The following is a 24,944-nucleotide window of genomic DNA, read 5'->3' as shown; positions in this document are numbered from 1 at the left end:
TGTATATAATCAGTTACTTTTTAGTAGGCGGATAATGTTTTCACAGATAATTTCCCACAAGCATTTACAGATTTTAGGACAAGTAGCATGAGTAACATAATGTTTGGAGATCTATCTTTATGTGAGAATCTCAGATTTCATACTTTCTTCCGGAGCTGATTCACAGAGCACATGTTAACAGGGAAGAACTTAAAAAAAAAAAAAAAAAAAAAGCTTAAAGAAAAAACATAGTACAACATCCTTACAATTTCAGAGGTTAGTTTTTCATTTTGGAGTACTTGGTTCTGCAAATACTGCTTTTTTTTTTTACAGCCATCTCAGTGGAGGTTCTATCAGTGAAGGTTTCAAGCTGGTCTGGGGAAAGTGCTGGGGAGCTGTCTGGCAGGGTGGGATGGGCAAAGTCAGGCTGCTGCCTTCCCAAACAGAGCTGCACTCTGCTGGGTGCGACTTTTCAAATTCAGTGTCTCGAACTCATGTAAGATGGAGTTGATGCAGCTCATATGAATGTGCTGATGAGTGGGGAGCCCAGGCAGTGCTACCTGCCAGACAACTCTAACTGCTGCCATTTGGTTGTGTTTTTCTCTGTCAGAGGACAACAGTGCACAGAGCAGGTGCTTTCCTGCGTAAAAAAATGTTTTAATAGCCTTTCTCTCCCCCCTCACCAGGAATTTAAACTTCCTTGTGCCATGTTGTTAGTCATTTACAACACCTTAAACAAAACCTGACCCTGAGACCTGTGCAAGTCATAGCCAGCTGCTAACTGGCCTGAGGATGGCAGTGCACTGGGATTGTCATCAGCCATCCTGCAGAGCGGGCTGAAGGCAGCAGTGTGTCAAGCAGACCCAGAAAAAGGTGTGGAGAGCAGTAAATCAGAGCCATGACATCACACACCGGGCAGAGCTGGCAGTGAATGTGTGCTTTAGTGCTTCATCTTGCCCTTTACTCCATCTGCTGCACCTCCATGTGGGCTTTTCACTACCAGATGTTTTTGACCTTTCCATTTCTCCTCATCCATTTACCTCCACACCAGCTGCATTTCTGCAGCTGCCCACACTGCCTGCTGTAAGTGGAACATGTCTTAGTGGGCATGACGATGAGGGGCTGATGGTTGGACTAGATGATCTTAGAGGTCTTTTGCAAACTTAATGACTCTAAATGGAAACTGTGAAAACATATGGGGGCTCCTGGAGGCTGCAATGGGCTGTCCAGAGGGCTCCCGGAACATCACCTCCCACTGTGTGCCCATATGCAGTGACACCAAGCCTGGGTCACCCATCCTACACTGGTAGCAGTCCTGGGGAACCTGGAAACACCAGCATGTCCTGGTGCAACGTAAAGCCATAGCCTGGCACTGCAAATATGTCTGAGACAGCTGCACTTTCCCTTTCACACAATGTTTCCTCTGTTCCTCACTTTTGGGCTTGTAAACTCTTTGGCGTGGCACTCGTACCTTTTTACATTTGTGTGAAACTTTAAGGCTTGGATGTGTAAACAGTAATAAAGCTGAGGGCCACCCCAGTGCTTGTAGGCTGGGCTGTGGGATGAATGACTGCTGCCGCTTACAGCAGCTATAAACAGTTCCCTTATCTCTGGATGATTTTGTGTTTACCATCTCCACTTTACTTGGAAGGGTGATGGAAAATCCACCTGATGGGGCTGTGGGAAGAGCACCATGTGTCCGAATGGTTGTGTGGGGATACGCAAAAACACTTCTAGCTTGAAAGAACCCCAGTCTCAGCTCCTAGTTTGTTTATATTCAACTTCGTAGATCTCAGCTGTGTGTTTTGGTAGTCTAACTGGTGGTAATATACCAGTCCGACTGGATTGTGTCAAGTTGTTCTGTTCACATTAAACAATCTTCATGGTTTGAGAAGAAAAAGGCACAAGATTACAGACATTTGTATGCTGTAACAAAATGCTGTGTATGTAAAGAGGTGCTTGTGCTGCTTGGGAAGTTCATAGAGCGCATCTCAATGATGCTGAGAAGTCTTGATAACTACCACTTGGGATGAAGAATGGTGTGAATGGAGATATTCAGAGTGAAAACTGAAAGGAAATTCGGCAGCGTAGCAGGCTAAAGGCATAGACAAACAGCAAATCTATGCTTTCAATTGACAGCGGCGCTTATTTCACCTTCTCTATCGGACCCCTCCGCCGTTCCGAGTTCTTTCTTCCCATTCTGACGAGGGCGCAGGACAAGTGTTCGGGGGACGATCCTCCTCGCGTCCCCAGGCGCAGCAGCTGTGGCAAAAAAACTCTTTGTTCGGGCCGCTGGGGGAGGTTGGGGGGCGGAGTGGCCCTGCCGTGCCCCAGGGGGCGGCTCCGGGGAACGAAGGTGGGGGCCGGCGGGAAGGAGGGAGGAGTGCCGCGGGGCGGGGCGCAGCGCTGAGAGGAGCCGCCCCCCCCTCCCCGCCCTCCCGCTCCGCTCCGCTCCGCGCCCGCCGACGGTGCCGGTGCCGGTGGCGGTGCCGCCCGCTCCCGCCGCCCCCTGCCCGGAGCGGGCCGGCCCGGCTGCACCATGGCCGGGCAGGAGTGGGATTGGTTCCAGCGCGAGGAGCTGATCGGGCACATCAGCGACATCCGAGTGCAGAACCTCCAAGGTAAACAAACGCCCCCGAGACCCCTCCCACGCCGCCCCGCTCCTCTTCCTCCTCGTCTCCGTTTTGCTCCCTGTCTTTCCTCGTGCTCGGGGATCCGTAGCCCACCCCACGGCCGCCGGGAAGGAGAAGGGGGCCGGCGGTTTCCCGCGGCGGGGGTGCGGGGCCCGGCGTGGTGAAGGGGAGCAGCCCGGGGAGGCTCGAAGGGGTGCGGCCGAGCCCGGCCCCACCGCCCCTGAGGGGCCGTCGAGGAACGGACTCCGCGCTCCGGCTGCCCTCGCTGCCGAGCAGGCGGTGCCGGGCTCGCCCTGCCTCGCCGCTAACGGGAGTTTCGGCTTCCGCGGGTGGGAAGAAAGCCGGGGGCAGAGAGGAGAAGCAGCCGGGGCCGCGCGGACCCTGTTGGCCCTGGGTCCCCGCAGCCGGAGGGGAAGGCGGCGGCTGTCCCGGCGTACTGTTGAATAGACGTGGGCAGAGCTCTGAAGAGCTCTAAGTCATCTCCGAGATACTCTCCAGTTCTGCCACAGGCTGTGCTAGTGGAAAGGATGCAAATACCCGGGCTTGGATGCTGTTGGTATCAGTCCCTCCAAAGTTATCTTTGCCCCTCAACAGCAAACTCTTTGTGATTAGCAGAAACTGATGGGAGAATTAAAAGCGTCTTTGGTTTATAGGCATGGGAGAACGCTCAGATTGGTGTGTTACATCAAACATAGTCAACAGCTGGCATTATGCTGCCGTGTATCTTCATGTCCCATAGAAATAATAGACTTGAATTATAGGTCATTATCTCTTCCTGTTTCTGCATAATGACATTAGAGCTCTGGTGGAGGCAGTACAGTTGGAAATTAATTTTTGGTTGGATTTGACTTAGAGTATGTATAATTTATCAGGGGGGAAAGGAAAAAAAGATCCAAATTAGCCATTCTTTCAGCTCTGCAGCTAAGTGTGTATGGAGTGTGACCTGCATCTTTATAACTTCTGAAATACCGATTTCCAGTTGCCGGGGCTGGCAATTTTGGCTTGAAATCCCCTTGGGTTTTGACAGTCTTTCCTTGTAATATAATCCTAGATTTCTGACTCATGGTTCTGTCTCTTTTGATTCTCTATGTTAGCATGGATGGCCTGCATTTGATATCTTGCGGTCAACTCTAGTGATTAAAATAGGTTTAATCCTTAACTCATGGCAATTTGGAAAGTGAATAGAAGTCTGTTCTTAAAATAAATAATAATAAAAAAATCAAACCCACCATGTTTTTCCCATTGCCTCTCCAGTCACTTATGTAAGAAGGAGTTAAACTCGTTTTCCTCTCTGGAACTTAGAATGCATTTATACAGATGCACACAGCCATCTCTAGAACTCCTATAGTCCTGTAGGAGAAATGTCATCCTACAGGGCAAATTGCTTCGAATAACATTATGTTAATGAAAAGAACTTCTGTCCCCCTCTTACCATATAAGAGGAATTCCCAGAGATACTTTAGTTGACACTTTGTGTGCAAAACTGAACAGGATTTTTAAAAAGTTGCCTATTGTGGGCTATTACCGGGGAGAAAAGGCATTTGTTCTAGGGTGCTGCTCCAAAGCAAGTGATAATACATATCACTTACAGCAGATATGATTTGTAACACATAACTCTCGCATTAACTTCTAGAAATGGAAAATGTTACAGATGGTGAGTCTGATACTCAGAAGAGTGTGATTTTTGTCATGCTGGAGCCCAGTGACAAAGCATGGTGCTTCTCTTCAGCATGCTTTCTTGTAAAATGGCAGCATATGCTTTATGTTCATATGTAGTAATTAAACTTTTTCATGCGTTGTAATTCAAAATGCATACTCCCAAAAGATTACGATCTGAATCACCACGAGTATCATTGTCAGCTGCAGAATCAGTAACAGTTTTGATGTGCTAGAAAGTCATGAGTTTCGGATGAGAAGCCAGCTGGGGCTGGTGCAGTTTGCAGCAGCATTGCAGAGCTCCTGTGGGGCCGCATGAGATGGCCAGAGCTTATGGTTTGTCTTATTCCTGAATGCATCCTTTCAGTGGACGCTGTTGCATTTGTGGAGATGCTTTACAGTCTCTGGGAACCCCTTGGTGTGTCAGTAAACCCAAGATGCCTCCATGATGCACAGAGAGGATGTTGTAAGGGGAGGATGGCAGGCAGCAGCAAGATATTTTCAGATATGAACAGCACATGATAACACTGAGACATGTGCTGCAGGGATAGAAGCTGACCTCTGACCATCTCCTGCTGATGCAAGGAGCTAGCCTAACAGGGGCTCTTTTAGGTCTATAAGGCAGATGGAGACATTTCTGTCCCGCTGTGCCTGAGCCATCCTCTCCAGTAGCTGATGGAAGAATCAAGGTGACAGTGGCAATGGCATGAGAGCAGTACCTCAGGAGCCTACCCAGTATTCAAGTTTCTGCAGCCATCACACAACCATCTGTCATAGCAGTTTACCATATTCTTTCTGTCTCCTTTTTTGAAAGCTAGAAGTATTAATTTCTCTTGAAAAATTCTTCACCATGACTTAGCTAAGCTGTAGTGCACTGCTAATTTGAAATGCTATCTGAAGACAGCATATGTGGTTTCAGTCTGCTGCACGTTCCCTCTCCATGCGATAGCTCCGCAGAACGCTGCTGAAGGATTCGGGATGTCAGTTGCTGGGATGTGCTGTAGTGGGAATGCTTTGCAGCATTACGATCCTGCTGAACTCAGGAGTGTCCTAGGTGTGTGTCCAGGGGGGCACAAGTAGGCTCAGGAGCTATATATTTTGGCATAAAACAGATTGCTGCAAGTATAATATGGATGTTTTTCTCAGCTTTTTTTTTCCACAGGAAAGCCAAAATTAACAGTGGCGAAATTTGCTAAACTGAGGGGACGTAGAGGGAAAAAAAAGTTGTTTGTGTAAATGGAGTTACGGCTGGATATTTAGCCATGGGCATATGTTGATGGTCTTTTTCCATCATGAACTCAGATTTTCAGGTTTTGTTTTGTTTTTTGCTGTTTGTTTTCAGTGAAGGAAGTGGTAGTTCTGATCTGCCACAGGTAAGTGATGCTAAATTCAGGAGCATCTCTTCCATTTTGAACAGAGGTAATTTCACAGAACATAGTAGCCATCGCATGGAGAAGAGGTGAATATAAAGAGGGAATAAGCACCAGGTGTGCTGATGTGCAAAGTGGGCTCCTCACTCCAGCTCTGTTTGGCTTGCTAAATGCAAAAATTAATAAACTGATGCTCTTTACTCCTTTGTTCTGTTTGTATATTCTCCATAGTGAATTTCTCCATATACTGAGAGAAAAAAATGGAAAGTCTATGCAGAATGTAGGAGTGCATCATCAAGCAGTGGAATGCTCAATAATTAATTTCCTGCCAGGAGATGGGCTTTTTCTTTCTTTCTTTCTTTCATTACACCACCAGTGGGAACATTTTGTTGCAACACAAGAATATTTTAAAAATCTTCCTTATTGGAAGCTTGATTCAGGATCATCAAAAATATACTTGCTTAAGGAGAATTGTGCTCACTGGAAAGAGGTAACATCCTCAGTAAGAATTATTTTCTTTTTTTAGATGATATTTTGGTCCTAAATTCAGTACTTTTCAATAGTCCAAATGTATATACAATCACATTTCTTTCCTTATATTCGTTGGAATGAAGTATATAGAGGTGAATACTTGTATAGTCAGAAGTTTTTCTCATCTCTGAAATATGAGTACTGTTATCACCATTTAAAAATGACTGTGATTTGAATGCTCTTTTTTTTTTTTTTGTATTTGTAATAGAGCACATGGTCTGGGATGGTAGAGTCTGTCAGGACTAGACAAGGAACACTAAGTCCTGCTACTTGTCATTTTGGGGATTACTCAGAATTTGATCCAGATCCCACAGAAATCCATTGATGTATGTTCCCGAATTCCCCTGGATTTGAATACTTTTCCATGTCTCAGGCTTGCTGAGATGGTTAAGTGGCCTTGAAATGTTTTTGGAGGGCTACACTGGAGCATGTTGTAGTGTTGTCAAATGAAGCAAAAAAAGTGGTAACAGGCTGAAAGAAATGAAATGAGCAATACCAGACCCATACGCTCCCTATCTTTGCCCTGGTTTGTAACTTTGCTTGCATTACTTTGTCATAAACTCACAGCACTCCCAGATTTTGCTTGCCTTCCCATTTGGATACATAAGATCTAGGCTTTTAATAAGCTTTGGACAATAATAACTTCAGTTGATATTGAAATGGATGTCAGCTTCCTTTGAGATAGCCCATTCCAAGGCCTATTTTTAAAGAGTTAATACAGGTGCCCAACTCACAGCAGGTAGCTCTCTTTATGAGTGAACATATCTCTGTCTCTGCTTTTGGAGGCTTGTGCACCTCCAATGGACATCAGAAGGCAAATGCTCACAGTCAGGAATTCTTGAATATATTTTTCTCTATATATTTTTCTTTCTGTATGAAGCATAATGATTATGACCATTACACTTAACTACAGAGGGTGTTGTGTTGTTGTTTTGTTTTGTTTTTGCTTACAAGGTATCAGCAGCATTTGACCTGCTTGCTATAGTTTGAAACCCATAGAAATTTCATAAATGGAAGGAAATGTTTTATTTTTAAATGAATCCATTTGTTCTGACAAAAGTAAGGTGTTGTAGCTCTTCATTGCTTTAACTCTTCTGTAACTTGACCTCATATTCAGCAGTATTTAATTCTGCTTGTAGGCATGTTACTTTCATTGGAGTTCCTTGTAGATTGAGGTGACATTTGTAGAAATAAAACTGCCTGGAGAACCTTAGATGAAGGAAGATCAACTAAGTGATGTTATGCTGTATACAAGTTCAGTAGACCTGGGAATTATAAATGCAAAGCCCCAAAATGCAGATTCAGATCCAGGCATAAGAAACTAAAGATAAATGCTGGAAACAAAATCATTCTGATGGAGATGGCTTCTGTAATGGCACTTTCATGGCTTACAGTGTTTGTCAGCAATGACAGGAGGACTCCCTTCTCTAAATGAGGCAGTACTTGCAGTGAAATAAAAGAGCAGTGAGAGGTAAGAGAAAGCACAGATTGCACGTTTCAGTGTGCAGTTTTAACAAGGTCAGTGCCTAATTTCTCTAACAAATTAAAGGTCTGGGTTTTCTGTCCCATTGCATGCATGAAGTTACGTCAAATTCAAATCATGCCCAATAGCTCTACAGTCAAACGAACCCATGCATTAGCACTTCATCGTAAGAGACACTGTTCTTGTTTGGCCTCTAAGCACAGACCTGACTGGAGGCCGGGGGCTGATGCTTTCACACACCACCACATCGTTTCTTCCCTCTTTCCTGCCTTGGTGAGCTGCTGCTCAGCACAAAGTGTTACCCAGGACAGCTGATCACATCTCTGACCCTAACAGGTTGAATGGCATTAGTTTTAACATGGCAGTACTCAAAATACTGTATTCAAATTAATGCTGATTAAAAAAATATTACATGCTTCTCATAGCTTCTGCTGTTTATTTTTTCCTTTGTCCACTAAGTTTGGACAAAGAAATTCAAACAATTTTCTTTCTCCAAGCTAATTTCAAGGTCATGTCACTTGTATCCTGACATGTTTATAGCATTTATTTAGGAAATATTTCAAATGAATGACTGTTTCCTTTTTTTGTTTGAAAGATTGCTTTCCGTTGGACTAAAACAACCTTGGGTATTTTAGCTTGTCACTGTCCATGTAAGGCACTATTTTCTTCTGTACTGTTTAAACTTCTTGTTTTTACAGAATAATTGCTAAGGGCATGTCTAAAGGAGAAGAGCCAAATTTTACCTCTATTTCCATGCAGAAGTAAAAAAAAAAAAAATCTCAAAATGATCTATTCATGGGAAGAAATCAGCAGATAAGGAGTTGCATCTCTGTCAGTGCTGGTGTGGTGAAGGCAATCACAGCACTTTTTAAGAAATAACTATCTTTTTCTACAAACATCTTTACCTACTGCTCTATTTTTATGTCTCCCCACCCATTTAAGTGCAAGGACTGTAGGTGGAGGATTGTGGGATGGATTTTACTTCATTGTAATTGCTGCATGTTTCTGTGCAAATAACTGAGCCATGTTTTGTCTGCAGTTTGAGGCTTCATAGCCACAAACACGAATTGAAATCTGTATCTTCTAAGGAGGCTCATGATAGCAACAGCCTGCGTGTCTCCAGGACAAATGCCTGTGGACATGTAACCTGCAAACAGAATGGATTTATTTCTAAAACCAGAAATCCCATTGAATCTGAAAAGATGTTATCAAGGATACTTAATAGATAACCCTCATCTCTGTAACAATTACTCAATTCGACAGCATGATTCATGAATTGTTAAAATAATAAATTACTTGGAGGGATTCCGTTAATTATTTCCGCTAATTCTGACATATGAAATAAGTATCTTTTGCACTGCAGTATCTTGAAATTTACTCCTGATATATATCAGTGTAATTCAGACCCAGTGAGTCTATTAACTATGAGCTACTTTGTTATTTATACCTTTTGTGTGTTATTATCTTTTACTGTTCTTAGGCAGAGATTAAATCTTTCTTGATCAGTGTTGTTGATTTACTTCATTATGGCAGTCAGTTTTCAAGTTTTTATGTTTTCGAAATATAATTCCAGTTATTGCTTACTAAATAATGTTCCACAGAACTAATTTCAAATAGAAATATTTATATCCCAGCCTTTTTTTTTTTTTTTTAAGCCGTGTATCCCACTGGATTTTCTTCCTCTCCTAATTAGCGCTGGTGATGAGTACATTTTTTTTTCAAGTCCCCAGCAGAAAGTCTCTGCTCTTGGGCAGTGCCCATGACCAGGCCCATGACTGGTGCTCTGTGAGTCAGACTGAGCTGCTCTCTCAGTGCATCTCTGATAACGCTGCTACTGACACTCGTGAGTCCACAGCAAGCCTTCTCAGGTCAGGGATGCTTTACCAGGAATGCTCCAGCTAGATCATCACAGCACAGGCTTTTTAAGCATGGGGACAAATCTTATCTCATGGCAATAAATCATACTTGTGTGTACTGAAAATTTGTGATTTTCAGGGCTGTTGGACTCCTGACTTTTCTATATTTTATATTTGCATTGGAGACTTTGTATTGGTTGTGAAACAAATCTCAAGTGTCCAATTAGCCTTCATCATGGTGGATGCCATAGTGCCCTGTCTCATTCTGTGGGTCTCGCAGAGTAGGTTCTCCATGCTTAAGCCGTGCATAAGGGAAGCTTAGGTTTAGGTCTTGCACCCCTGATTCTCCTCAACAGGTGCTGAAGTAGCTCAGATGATTTCTGTTCTTTGTTTCTTCCAGCCTGTTTTTTCTGTTTCCTTCAAGAAATTAAAATAAACAGTACAGTAGGTACCTTGACAGTCAGTCCTTTAGGTGTTGTTTCTATGTTGTGAGACATGTTCTGCTCCATCAATTCTGCCTCTTTGACAAGGCCCTCAGTAGGCCTTGTTACAAGTGACTTCAGCAGCTAACATTCAGAATCACTGGGGAAATGTTTTTGGTCCCTGTCCTTGTTCTCCGGTTCCACGTTGTGTAGGGGACTTCTCATCCCTGATGATTAATGTCACTGAACAACATTTAGTTCCCATTGCTCACAATTTTATTATTTTTTCTTCTAAAGATCTCCCTGGAGACAGGACAAGGCATGATTTAAAGTTACAGAGACTCATACATTCTTTCATTTCTGCTTATTACAAAGTAAAAGTTTCAAAGGGATGTAACACTAGTTAAAAAAAAAAACAACACAAAACAACTTCTACTCAACCATCTTTCAGAAGTTAATGTATTTATTGACCTTGGCTGAAAGAAAACAGGAATAGTTTAAGCTGCATTTCTTCTCTTGAAAGTAGGTCTTTTTGATGTAGTCAGTGTTGGCCTTTCAGAACTTTAAAACATTGCCTGTTTATTAGAAGGATCAAAAAAGAATAGGATATTTAATTGTTTTCAGAAATCTTAAGAGGAAGCACCTTGTTTTGGCCACTAATACTAAGCAGTTACATAAAAAACTTCACCCATAATGCTGCAGTTGACAGTATCACTCATCTTGTGGTTATTTAAGAATTTGGAGGTCAGAACAGTGTGCCATCCCTGAAGTCAGGAAATGGTGGTGCCTCTGGAGATCACAGGAGAAGGGCAGGGTGTGCTTCACCATGGTCCTGGGAGTGACCAGGGGGCTGCTTTCAGTTGATGAGAGAGCTCCTGTAGCCACTGAGGTGTGGAGAGCTGGTACTCATGCGTCTCTCTTCAGGCTGATTTCAAAGTAATTAATAGCCAGTTATATTCAGGTTTTGTTTCAAGCAGTCAGTTCTTGAGTACCTTTCAAGTCCTTAACTTTAATTTGGTGGGGGTGTCTAAACATTGCCCACAGCTGGCTCTAGAGCAATTTTTTTTCATGCATCTTTAGTCCTTTGTTTTTATGCTAAGAATGATGAAAGCTATCTGCAGAGGTGGTCTGGATGCCTGCAGCAAGCTCTGATGAGACCTTCATGTTGCGTCACTCAAGCCAGCAGACAGTTTTGTCATTCAGGCTTTTAATTATGAACCAAATGTTCACTTGACCTCTCATACTCTCATTTCAGCAGTGAACCAAAACTTAGGGCAGTGACCGACAACAGAGCTGCTGCAGTTTGGGCTCTGTGAGCAGGGGTTTCCGCTCATTTCATTTATTACACTAATGATGAGTTTTGGAACCCAAACCCTGTGGGGTTAAGCGCAGCATAGTGTGCTAACACGGTGTCCATGTGACAGAAAGGTTCGCAGGGCTGCCTGTTTCATTTTGCCTCAGCAGTCCTGCTGGGTGTGTGTGTTCCTGCACGTTGCATTCCTAGAGATGGATAGGGCTGTTGCAGAGGTGGGAGTAGCATTCAGGAGTCATGGTTTTACAGAGAGGATCACAGCTTGACTTCTTGTACTCAGATGGTATTGATGCCTATAGGCTTTTTTCCCTACTGCTTTGTATTTGTCTTGACTAAAACTGAAATTTGTCCTTAATACATACTAACAATGAATTATTTTTATTTCTTTAGTAGTTGTATCTCATGTTTTTGATGTATTTGTCTGATTGGCTTCCCTGTTTAATATATGAATAAAGGCATATGAAAGCCAGAGGACTTATTTAAAAGTTATCCAGGTAGTGTAATGATGCTTTTCTGCATATGAACATGGAAAGCTTTGGTGGAGCAGGCTTTGAGTCTTGGTCTTCTCTCTCCAGGATGCATATTATAATGATCTGACCAGTTTCCTTCTTTCACACCGTCTTTGCCTTCACCATCTGACAGCAATACATGTCTGAATTGTAACCAGCTTATTGTCTTTAGTGAAATTGTGCAACTCACTAACATGATTCTACTTACCCAGCTCTCCTCCCACCATGTGGTGTTGCCCAGTCTGGCAGCAGGTGCTTTCCTTCTGGGTTTGCTCATACTTGTGTTCTCTCCAGGGCACACCAGTTGGAGGGTCAGGACTGAGTGCAAGCAGACATCATTTTGGCTTGGCTCATGTTTTTATAATGTAAATAGAACAAAATGCTTGTGGAATGGAGTCAGCATGCTTTATTCTACTTCATCCTATCTGGAAAGATGTATTTATAGTAATGTTATGTTGACCATCTTTCTGAGTTTCTGTTTTATCATCTTCAGGTAAACTTTTCCTCCAAATGCTCTGGAATTACCTCAGTCGACATCCGAGTTAGCTGCGTTCCCTTGGCCTCTTCATACTGTACTTCCAGTTCCCTCAGTTTATTCGGAGAGTTCTGTTTGCTTTGTTTTGAGAATGTGTTGCTAGAAAGAAGATAAAGTGGAGCTGGGGAAGGAAGGAAACTTGTCACTATAAGCCAGAAGAATATCCTTCATGGTGAACATTCCAGGAATTATAATTTCTTTTTCTTAAGGAATGTATGCTAATAAAAGCTTTCCGCTTGCATGCATAAATGAATCAGATAAAATTTTATCCCAGGCTGAACTTGCTGTCACACTGTACTTGTAGTTTCAGTTCTTAGAAGTATCCAAATGTTATTTTAACAGAGAACAGTGCTGTATCTGCTGGCAGGAAAATGTGTCTCCCTTGTGCTGGGGTCTGAAAGAGCACAGGAATGGGTAGAGAGAAAGACCAAGGGAGAGTTTGTTTAGGGCATGGATGAGATATTAATCTTGCCTGTGGAGAGAGATCTGTCAAAAGATGTCTGTTTGCCCTGGATGATTACAAGTGTATGTTCTGTAAGAGGAAGAAATGAAAGAGTTAACAGAAAATTAGAAATAGGAGAGCAATCAAAATTGTTTTTCCTTTCTGTAAAGGTCAGAGAGGGATGAGACAATTAAGTGCCTCACCTTGAAATGTGGTTTATAATGGCTTATAATGTGATACCTGAGAGTGTAAGCTGCCTTGACACGAAGCCAGTTGAAGCCGGTGTCCTGTGGAGTTGCAGCTTGATAAATAAGCCACTCTGATCTGCTTCAGGAAGATTTCTTTTCTTCTTTGTTTTCTTTTCCCAGTTTCACAGGCTCTTTGATTTTCATCTGGTGATCTACATCTAGGCTTGGCTTCATGGCGAGAAGAGGGGAAAGCATTACTCTATAGTCTCATGACTATTAGAGACAAGTTATTAATATATAAGCAAACAAACGACAGGTGTTTTGCTGAGACCTTTCCCCCCTACTTTTTCAATCTATCCTCCCACTGCAGCATGAGAAGTTCTGGGACCTGGCCACTTCTGAAGTCTTCCTGAGCAGGGCTTCTCCTGTGCTGCCTCCACTGCACACCAGTGCTGACTGCAATCAGCATGTGCGTAGGAGAGCTGATCCATTGCTGAAGGTTTCTTTGGGAGCCCCAAAGAACAATAATATCCTGTTGACTAGGATTTTACTATTTATATCCGTCAGCTGAGCAGCCGCCTCCTCTGCTTGCTCCCTAGTTACCACTGTGTAAATCTGTCTTTGTACCATGTTGTCTGCTGCATAGGTGACAAAACAATCTTTAATTTCAAAAGGAATTTGTTTGAGGTACTCAGAAAGGCAAAGGCATGGATGAAAAAGGCTGAAGCTTTTTTTGCTTTGTTAACCTGTTAGTGCTTTGGGCATCAAGATTTGTAGGAAACTAACCTAAAAATAAGAGAGATCACTAGAAAACAGTACAGTATCAGAATCCCTGATAGGTATGTCTGTAGAGAAATACTGGCATATACCTTTCAGATTAAAAACCAAACCCTGCCACCCACGTACTCTCCAAGCAGTTCATTCCTTTATCTTCCTCTTGCCCACCCCCCCCTTTCTTTCCCCTTTTCTACAGTAGATTTTCAATCTACTTGAGTAGAAAATATGTTACCTTCTTCCAGAAAAAAACCCTTCTTCTGCTTTGAAACAGGGAAAATACATCAAATTTTGACTGGTATTTTCTAGGTACCTTTTTTAAAAGGTGAACCTTTTAAGAGAGGCTGCACAATTTACTTAAAAGAAAGAAAATACAGTCAAACCTGTGGGAGTCTGCTACAGTGAAGTGAAAGGAAAGTAATTATCTAACTGGGAGTTCTTTATAAAGGTTTTTGAGGCTCCTATCAGAAACAAAATTGTGTTAATAATGTGACTTAGAATTGGCATCAAGTCCAGTTGCTTTGGCTCTGAAATGCATAATGCCCACTGTGGGGGTAGAAGGTTAAAACTGATCTGAATGAAGCAGGAGCAGCCACTGCTCCTAGTTCAACGTATTTTTAAGCTCTGTGAATGTGGATTTTCTAAGTTCTGCTTTGGTACCATCCAATATGCAGCTCTATGGACATGTCTTCCAGAGTCCAGGCCCTCTTGGAAGACCTCACTGATATACCAGCCAGGGAAACACCATTAACTCTTAGCCTGTTCCTTCTCTTCTGCACTTTAGGAATATGGTGGCTCTATGCAGCTCCCCTCTCCTTTGCTAATACTCACCACTGCTGCATTCTGAGGTTTTCTAATGCATGTATGTGCTCTTGTAAAACCACTGCAAGCAAAATACAGAACATGTTCAGCAGTTAAGAGCAAACTGGGAATACTTGAAGAAACCAGTATGTTTTCTGAAACAATTTTTTAAGTTGTAATGAAAGCTTTGTGCATGTAGGAAGTTTGGAGTATTTTTGATACCATCTGGATACCTAAGCTGGAACAACAAATCACTTGTGACATAGTGACGGCAACATATGATACTGTGTTCTTGTAACCTGTGTCTCATTAATGTGGAAGCTACATGGATTTTCCTGCAAAATGTTGATTCACCATCTGTGCTAGCATTCTTTGTACTGAGTTAAAGACTGCCCTTTGTGTTACAGTTGTAATGGAACCATTCTGTTCTTAATAACTTGTCTCTTTTGAACTGAAGGTCACAGAAGAAAATAAAACTACACAAAACTCTGCTTACATTTAGTGATTATTTACCTTACTTCCTATGTGGGAGCTGTTAAAGTTAATTAAGGGTAGAACTCAAAGATTAAGGAATGTTCTTCTGTTGCCGTCATTTTCCCTTTCCCATATTTTGCCTTTAATTTGTTTATTTGGGTTGTAAACCCCTGGTCTTGGAGAAACTGAATTGGGTGTATGCCCCTTGTGGATGTCAAAACCTAAATTGGTGTGTTCGTAAAGAACAGTAACATTGCCAGAACTAAAATGGCATTGTGGAAGTTGCACATGGAATAGTTTACAGCTTTGTTTGAATCATGTTGCTCCAATTCTGAAGTAGCTAATTGGTTATTTACTTTCAGAACTAGGAATTAGCATTTTGAGACTAGCCTTAAGTTGGGGAGTCCTCAGCTTCATTGCATTTCTCTGATAACTACTAAACTGCCTTCATTGGTGGCCCATTGCATTTACTGATTATTAGCTAAAATTTTTATACAGAAGATGTTGCAAAGCAGTTTCTCTCTTTAATGTGATTTGAAGTACTCAAAGGATGTTTTACTTGCTGTGAAACTTTATTTCTCTATAATGTAACTGATAGCTTCATTTACTCTTCTGAGTTTCACAGGACAACACTGATGGTTTCCAGATGAAATATGTCTAAACCAGGACTCTTTGCCCACCTTCTGTTTTATTCACATCTGTTGAGTCCTTTTGCTTTTTCATTTTCTTGACCCTGAGAAATAAATGGAACATCTTGAAGAAAATAAGTATATAATTAGTAAAAATTTAATCTGATTCACTGTCTTCATGAAGGGAGTATGATTTGACACAGTACAATTAAGGCACAGATTCTGTTTTCTTGTTCTTCTAGTAGCTTTACAGAAATAAATCTCAAACTCATTGGAGATGAGCTGCTTTACAGAAGATATTGATTTACATTTTATTAATGTGTTTTTAAGGTAATTTTGATGCATCAGTAAATAATACCAAAAGGCAAGGATAGGGCTTTAAAAAAAAGATTCATTCTGATGCTCTCTACCCCTTTTCACAACACATCAGCTGAGACTTTTAAGAAAACAGTAGGGGAAGATTACAACAGTTTATCAAGAATGTTGCTTCAGAGTTTCCGAAAGGGCTGGAGTGTGAGAAGCTGATGGAACAGAAAGGGAACAGATGCTTGCTTTAGAGGCAAGTTTATCTCTCTTAAGACTCAGAGAGCAACTCTGACTGGATAATGTAACAAATTAGAAACACCAATAGAGAAGCCTCCCTTAGGTCCTTGAAGTTAACTTCTGCTGGGGTCAAATAGTGAAGAAGCAACAGTGGGTAGGGGGTGCTTGCGAGGATGTTATCAGAGAACTGGCTGCAGTAGCGTATTTTGCAGCTAGAGAATGTGAATAGAAGGGACTTGTTGATAGATAAAAGCCTACAGTTTTTGCCTACTGGGATGAGAATATTCAAGGATGTTCAGTGGGGACAAGGGAGAAGGAGGTGGTTATGGCACAGGAAATGAGAAAATATCTTGATGGTTTGTTCATGACTTATATTCACCAAATTATGCATGTATACAAGCCACTGTAATTATATAAACTGTTATGCTTGCCTTTGTCCTCCCTTTCTGTCACATTTATATCCATGACTGCAACTGGGATCTGATCTTGCACCCACTGAATTTTTTGCCTCTGAGCTCAGTTGAACTAAATAAGGCTGCTGCAGTTGAGGAGCCACTCTGTTCTACCGATCTCATGTGCACAGAGCTTGTGACATAAAAAGGCTCAGGGCACACAGTAAGTCCTCCATGGGCCACAATATAACAGCAATCATTTATAAATATATATACCTGTTTGCAGTCCAAAAACTGCAGTATGCAGGAATACATACCAAAATTAGGTCCAGACACTTAGATCAGCCTGATGTCCTTGGGTGGCATATTGTCAGGTGGGCAACAACACATCTGCAGCAGGGCTGATAATGGAAGCCAAGCCCCTAGATGGACGTTACTACAGCTTTCTGTGTGCATTTGTCTACTTGTAGGAGGCACTGTTATGGCTTTTGAACTACTTCTCAGAAGAGCAATTAGCAAGTCCAAAAGGTCTTGCCTTAAGGCTCTCACAAGTCATGAATTATACATTTAATTCTGCATCCTGCCTTCCATTTCTCTAACACACTCTTTCAGATGCTTGCATAATGTTTTATTTTCCTCTTTACATAAAAATTTAATAGCCTAGTGCTCTGAGTAGGGGTATGGGAAAGCCTTTTCATCATCTCTCCACAACATACAACTTCTGTATTTTTAAGGTGCTGTTTAGGAAAGAAAAGATTCGTTGCCAGGCCATAATATCTTAAGGCTATTGAGTACCTTCACTGATGAAAGTCTTCAGAGCAATAATAGCTGGGCAGTCAGCAGTAACAGCTGCTGTCTGCCTGATGCTATTAAAACACAGATTTAAATTTACTTACTGTGCCACAGAGCAGTGAACCTGGCTACAACCCCCATGATAAAATGTAGTTAATGAAAAATAAAAGGTGTATCTTACAAGAGTACACTCTAAGTGAAACCAAATTAACTTTCCTGCAAGTTGACAAACCAAACCACTCTGGATGCCAGCATGATGTTCCTCTGCAGAATGAAGGTAGCTCTGCTTTAGCTTTCTTTGGCTGAATTTAAACTGAACAAAGGATGCTTTTCCCAGGTGGGGAGTACTTCTATTGATGTTTTTCTGGAGATGAGCTCCTAACATTTGGCATTGCCCATCTAAAGCCAACCAAAGTCACAGCAGAGGAAGTGGAAGCCTGGCAAGCAGTGACATCCCCCTGCCTGGAGGCCAGCAGTGTACTAGCTGGAGCATTACCAGCTGGAAAGGGCCAAGGTAGTCACCTGGGATCAAGCTGAGCATGTACCAGGATGCATGTCTTTGGAGCTGGGCTGAACCCTAGAGGCAGGGACAGGAGGCTGTTGCCAGGAGATGCTGGCAGAGAAGCGTTGTGGCTGGGAAGGCCCCAGTGGTGGAACTGAAGCTATGTGTGTGTAATCTTGGCTCTTGCTTTTGTTATTGCCTTGAGGTAGTGAAGAGGAGCTACGTGGCTCCTCCAAACATAGGCTAGGAAAGAAATAGAAGAGTATATCCCTGTGTTTCTGTCTCAGCAAGAAAGTTACTGAGGGATGCCTGAGCTCTGCTTAATGATGATAGTGCTCATTAAGGGCCATGTCTGTGTGTAGGGGTGTAGTTATTGTGCAGTTGACAAGGCAGTGAGATTTACCTTAATGTACCTTTTCCCCAGAAGCTATCTGTTAGTCCTCTCTGGACTTGGGGATGCTCCAGAGAAACCTCCTGTTTCCTAAAAATTGCTGGGTATCCCTACACTGCCTTGTGGCTATACCATACCTGTTAGCCTGGTGTTCTATGCTGTACAATTATTTCTCCAACCTCACAAAAAATGCTGTCCCGATTCAGTGTTGTACCAGGACACATGGGATAGGAAACAGCTTTCACTGCTATCTCACAGGGTACCCAAAGGCCTCCATATCTACTAGGAGCTGCTTGCACCCCAGATCATCAGCCATGTGTGACATAGACCCACCTACACTACTGATGGTAATTTTGGGCAGCATCAGCTGTGTGGTAGTTTGCTCCCAGGGCCCATGACTTTGCTGCTGGGGGTTCTCTGCAGATGTTGGCTCTGCATGTGGGTAGAGGAACTTGCAGATCCAGTGCTCACACTAGCAAAATTATATCGGCTGTGTTTCCAGTACTGGTGTTCCTCTGCTTTTTTTTTCTTCTCTGCACTGCACGTTGTTTAGTTACAAAAGTAAATTATAAACTGAGGCTGCTCTCTGACTTCTGAAAAATGCAGAATTTAATTGTTAGGGTGATAAATATTTGAGCAGTGATGTTGCTGCTGTGTTATAAGCTAGGCAAGGTTTGTAGGGAGAGGTAATGTCTTTTATTAGGCTGAATGATAAGTTGCTCTGTTGTTTTTCCAGCTTCTGCTTGTTGACCTAATAACAGCTACTACCTCAGTTCAGACTTCTTTTTGTGGTGTGCTTATCTGTGTAATAGGAATCAATGAAGTTAGCCTGTTGGATTGCTCACATTTCCAGACTTCAAACTATGAAACAAACAAATACATTCAAGTTTAATTTGTATAAATCTGAATTATGTATAGTTACCTTGCATATGTTGTTCTTCTATTTGTTAAAATTGAAGAAGAAAAATGTTATTTCACTTACACGTGAAAATCTTTGGAAAACACAATATGGCTTTGATACCACTGATAAATGTAATTTCAGCATCAATTGACAGAACTGCAGTTGGAGTATCACAGTCAGGACCTGCACTGACTAGCAAAGCCAGTGTGATTGCAAAATGTAGATTTTTGGCCTTGATAGGTAGCAAACAGAAGGATTAAATTAAACCATAGACAGGAGAGTGGTGTGTACTGATGCTGCCGTAAGCTAAGTTTTCTGGTGCCTGTGCAAAGTTGCAGAGAAGTGTTTCATGACAAAAAGCAACGTATAAAATGTACCTATGCAGTCTGCAGTCTCGTTAGCATTCAGCTGTATATAATGCATGCAAACAAGAAGTTTCATTGCTTCAAACGTAAATACTGCAAATCACAACAACGTTTTCCTGGCTCAATTGGCTGTGCAGGGCAAGGTCCTGTTGGAGCTCAGTTACCTGGATTTCCCTGTGCAGGGCAAAACTGGACATATTCCATGAAGGAAGTGGTGAGGCTGGGGAGGTAAGGACATCCCTCACCCTCACCGGGCTGCAGTCCTTGTGACAGGAGCAGCATGGCATTGAGTTCACCTTCCCTGCTCCTGCTGAGGCCAGCTGCCAAAGTGGAAATGTGCCTGAGTTGACTGGATTGAGATTCAATTTACTAATGAGAGAGTCGCATTTGGGAGTGCTTCGGTGTAAACAGCAGGAGGGCTGTTTGGACAGCTCACTGGGAAACTATTTTGGCAAGCGTTGCCTTGATGTAAATGCAGTCTACTTATATCTGCTGTCACTGTAACTGCTTGTCTGACATGCCTGGAAGGTCCCTCGTGTTATCTTCATACCCATTTAAGCTTTTTTTTTTTCTAATCACTGCAACTTTTCATGGCAAGCACCTTGGAGTTGTGGTGCTTTCCAGTGGCTGGGTGTGATTTCTGCAGCTAGCTGCCCTGGCTCATGAAACCTCCAGGGCTCTCTGCAACATAGTCTTAATGGGCAGTGTTTCTCCCTTTCAATTCCAAGCTGTCTAGGAGTTGGACGTCCTAGGTTAGTCACCTAGACTTCCTATGGAGCTGTAATTTTTCACTGCCTTCAGTTAATGACAAAATCGTTCTGCAGATACATTAAAACAAACAAACCAACCAGATTTTAAAGCATACCTATTGCTATTCTCCTGGCCGTGTTACCAGTTACAAGTCCTTTAGAATCGTACCAATATGGGCCTTGAGTTGAAAGTTGTTTTCAATCTGAATGAGAATGAGTGGGAGCCATGTCCCCTGCTTGCCATTGCTGCCTGACTGCTTGGACACTTGTCCTTGTCATACCAGGTCACACAGAACCTGTTTCACCTGGTGGCTGGCTGTAAAATGGAGCCCTCTTCTTTTTCGCAAATTGGCTTGCACACATAGAAGTGAGTTTCCCTGCCCCTGGTGTTATTGCCTTACATCTTGAGAATGAGGGGAGGCAGAGGTTGCTCTGGTTTCTTTTTGGAAAAGCCAGCAAACATTAAAAGCCTTTTCTGCCAAATGAGAGGTGCTCTGCTTGTGGGGAGACCATGGTCCCATCAGCCCATGATTTTACACCACACACACTGGCAGAGAAAGTCACAGGGCAGAGTGTTATCTGCTATGCCTCCTTCATTGTAAATAAATGCTGTCCTGTTTAGGCACTGTGGCAATTTATTTTTATTTCACTTTGCCAGCATAAACTCCTTTCCTTTTTTTCCTGTCGTGTTTATAGAATATTGTGGTCCTATTGATCACATGAGGTCCTTGCTCATTGCATCTGCCTTGGAAACCTCCAGATTTACCCATTTGCATTCTCCTGGGTACAGGCTGACGTGACTGGCAAGAGCTGGTTCTCACCCACTGCTGTGTTACTCTGAATTCAGCCATTCCTGCCTGCCTGTCTGCTTTTGAGTTCCTTGTTTACTTTCCTGATGCAGGTTGAATATCAAGCACTTATGAACAGGTAAAACTGTATTTGTTAGTGTTGAAGCAGTTGGGTTAACGCTGAACTTCTTTCTAAGGAGAGCAGGGCAATTGAGTGAAAAAGGCTTGAGTATGGCTGGAGTGTTCATCTCCGGGACAAGAGAAAATTCTCTGACTTCTTTGGCAGAGATTCATTGGTGCTTCATATAGAAAGTCCAGGAAACAATTTCCTGTGGAAAAGATCAACCAACTCTATCAATCTGTTTTCTTTAATTCAAAAATAAGTTGCCAGCTGACTTTAATTTTTTTGGTCTTTTTTCCCTTTTTTTTTTTTTTTTTAAGCTTTTCCCACTTGTTTTTTTCTTCCCCATTTCACCAGGCTGAAAACATAAAGTATCACTGAAAAAATTCTTAACAAAATCAGACACATGGCTCCTGCACACCTATCCCTGAAGAACTCATTGGTTTTTGTAGTGAAGCGTGAAAGCTTGGAGCAGGAGCCAGCTCTAGTCCTTCCTCTGAAACAAAATCCTTCCCAACTCAAAGAGAGAATTTACTTACACAGAGCTTAATGATTACTCAAAAGCAACTTCATTCTAGTGACACTACCAGTTTTTAAACTGCTGTTCAGTAGTAATACAAAAACAAACAAAAAACAACACACAAACAACACCTACTCAGCAAAGGTGCTGTTTTCAAGAACAGCCTGTGTTCTCAGTTTCCTCTACCATAGCATGGCACGCCACCTTGTATGTCTGAACCATGCTGAACGTGTCTGGAAGCAGACTGGAAGTGCTTCAGGGTAGCGGCTTCCTGTGTGTGTAGCTATGCAGTCTGGATCAAGCACCTTTTTATTTTCAGCTCTGTTAATAATTAACCTTCAGCTTGTAATAACTATCCAGCATAATGATAACCACACCATTGGCTCTTATCCACAAAGTTATTAGGTACACAATAGCAAATCCATATTACTGTTTGAGCTGATGTCTGTGAAAGTGAATGAATGTTAAATTGTCAAACTTTGAGGCACTTTCCAGCATCTTTTTCCACATTCTGTTACTTTCTAGACAGATCTCAGTTCATCTGTATTTTGATCTGTTACACCAGCCCTAGAGAGCTTTCTCCTTGCAGAGACTTCATTAAAGCTCTTGAGCACACATTGTGGCTATGCTGTAATGTTTGCATTAGTGATGGTGCTTTTTCATGTTAAACTGGTTTGACCATGAACTGCATGAGATTACGTCCAAATCTGTTTTATCTGGATGGCTATTTCCTACTTCATGTTACGTGAAGGCAGTTAAGCAAAGCAGCAGTTGGACTTCTGTGTTTTAAATCAGTCTTTCTTTTCAGACTCTTTGAAGTAGGTAACACACAGCCAGGCAGCAGGCATCTATAATGATCACCAGGGCTGTGGCAGCTCACGTAGGAAACATTAGTAAGAGGCACAGAATTTATCATCTGCTGTAAACATCAGCTGCTCATTCTTGCTTCTTTTACCTTCACTGCATTCCCTCAACTGATTGCCATGAGAGATGAAATGCTGGCACATAAAACTCATCTGCAGAGCTGCCCGCTTGAGATTCCTCCTGGCTGCTAAAACTGAGCAAGGAGAAACTTCTCACTGCATATCAAAGGCAGCTACACAGACAGGGAAAGCAGAGCGCAAAACTCTTCTTTCCCCCTGCCTGCTGTTTGGCTGGAGCAGTGACTCTGGGTCTCACTTTGCAGTTGGTCTATCCCGAGTCTCCTAAGCAGCCAATTTATGGCCTCTGTAAGTGCATGTGTGAAGGAAGGGGGAAAACCAAGCTGTTTTTAATCTCATGTTTCTAAGCAACCAGGTAATTAATTCTCTGCAGCCTATTCCCAAAGGGAAATTCCTCTTTCCCTGCACCTCTGCTCAGCTGCTGCAGGGGATGCCTTCCTCTGCTTTCTCCTGCTCCTGGGGGTCCTGCTGTAGTCAAATCAGAGGAGCTTTTCATTGTTTTTCCAAATGTCGGGGGAGAGGGAGCAAGGAAACAAAAAGCCTTGTTCAGGGTAGCCACACACTGTGTATAGCAGGTAAAGGGAGGCAAAGGAGAGTTCACTGCAAGATTGGGGATTGTTAAATGATACACTTTTTATTAATAAAGTTTGCTTAACTTGAGATGTTAGAGATAAGAGTTGGAGGAATTAGAGAGCGATTGATACCTCTCAGCTTCTCTGTCATTCATGGAATGGAGGTGCCTAGTTAGAGCCCCAGTATAGTAATTACCAGATATATTAAAGACTCTTCTTTAAGGAAGCCACATGGATCATATACAAGCAGTTGGTCTACAGGGGCCTAAATCTGCTTAGCCCCACTAGTAAAGATTCTGAGTTTGATGAACATTTAGGTCTGGTCCAGTTTGCTGACTGTCCAGATAAACACATGGTAAACCATATTGCATGGGGGCTTTACGGTTTGACCAAATGTTGAGAGCCAGTTTGTTTAGAATAAGTCTACAAGCCTGATGCACTTAGTAGGCCTGTGCTTTCACAGACTGGAGTGTGGAAAGAGGTTAACTCTGATAATATAATTTCACTCTGTATTATGAATTGCAGTCTGTGGGAAGGGTACTTGTGAGAGGGTTGAGATGCTGGCCAGGCAGAGGGCTTATCCAGTGCACCTCCTCACTGACCTCATGAAAGCCATGAAAGTCACACTTCTGTAATGTGAAAGAGGTTTTTCTTTTTATCACCCTAACACTTCACTGTTTTGCCTGTTTGTAGTAACTGGAAGCTCCCCTAAGACACCACTGATCTGCTTTACTGCCTTTGGTGCAGCCTATGTGGAGCTGCCTTGTGTAGGGAAGGGCTGCCAGGGCTTCACGGAGCTGAGTGACTGTTGTTTCAAGGCAGGAAACATTGTCAGGGTAGATTACATGAAATTGCCAGGAAATCTTCCAGCAAAGTCATTTTACGCTTGATCTAGGTACATTTATCTGTTCTCAGGTAGTGCAGCAGTATACACATCACAGTGAGGTTTGATTCACAGGCTTTCACTCCAAGGCTGCCTATGTAATTAATGTCAGTGCAACAGGTCTGTGCCGTTACGTGAAGGTATGTGGAGTTAGCAAGGGGTGGTGTCTGGCTGAGGGCTGGCAGTGTGTCTAGTAATAGTAACACAATGAATTTCTTCCCTTCTCACACCTTTCTGAGGATCTGTCCGTGGGCAAAGAGGAAGATTAATGGGTAGGAAGTGCCTGAGAAGACGGAAGGATTAAAGCTTTTGTAATTTTGGGAATATGGTAGAAATACTCTAGCTGTCACCACCAAAGTTGCATATGAGCTAGCTGTTTTGTGTCAGCCATGTCTCTTCTCAGCACCAACATTGGGTTTCATCTGTCCTTAAATTAGCGTTAATTATATATCATTAATTTTTAAAAACAGGAGAATGCAGCTGAAAGCAATTACTCCTAATTGCTGATTTGTGTATGTACACCCAAAATGGTGATCTCTTCATCTGAAACCCAGTTCTAGCTGCAGTCATTCCATGTGTTTCTACCATCATTTTTAATTCAAGTTTGAATTGCATGCTAGTGACTATTTTAGGGGCTTTCTCTGAAAGCTGTAGGAAATCTTTTCCCACATGTGCTGTGATCTTTTTCAAAGAGTGACCTTGTTAACAAGGCCAGAGTAAAGAGAAGATGTTTAGTTTTGGAAGTAAGACTAAAGTAAGTACGACTATTGTTCACATAAGGAATAACTCAATTCTTGGAATCTGTGGTTAAATAGGCACTTGAAATTCTGCTGGATATTGATTTCGTATCTGAATGCTGGCATTGTTTTTCACTAAGCTAAAGAACAAAG

The 24,944-nt window shown here is 42.4% G+C and overlaps 1 protein-coding gene across 1 annotated transcript in view; it reads left to right on the top strand.

Annotated features, from left to right (window-relative positions):
- The first annotated feature begins 2,473 nt into the window (after nt 1-2,473).
- Nucleotides 2,474-24,944, top strand: part of CLMN (calmin) — a 69,646-nt gene continuing 47,175 nt past the window's right edge. Inside the window, exon 1 of the mRNA XM_042814056.1 lies at nt 2,474-2,600. Within this exon, the coding sequence (XP_042669990.1) occupies nt 2,519-2,600 (82 nt within the window). The 5' untranslated portion in view covers nt 2,474-2,518. The remainder of the gene's footprint in view (nt 2,601-24,944) is intronic.

This window comes from Centrocercus urophasianus, unplaced genomic scaffold (genome assembly GCF_019232065.1).
Source record: "Centrocercus urophasianus isolate 14NV4802_14NV808 unplaced genomic scaffold, USGS_Curo_1.0 seq_14, whole genome shotgun sequence".
Classification (NCBI taxonomy): domain Eukaryota; kingdom Metazoa; phylum Chordata; class Aves; order Galliformes; family Phasianidae; genus Centrocercus; species Centrocercus urophasianus.
This window is presented reverse-complemented; position numbering and strand designations above follow the sequence as displayed.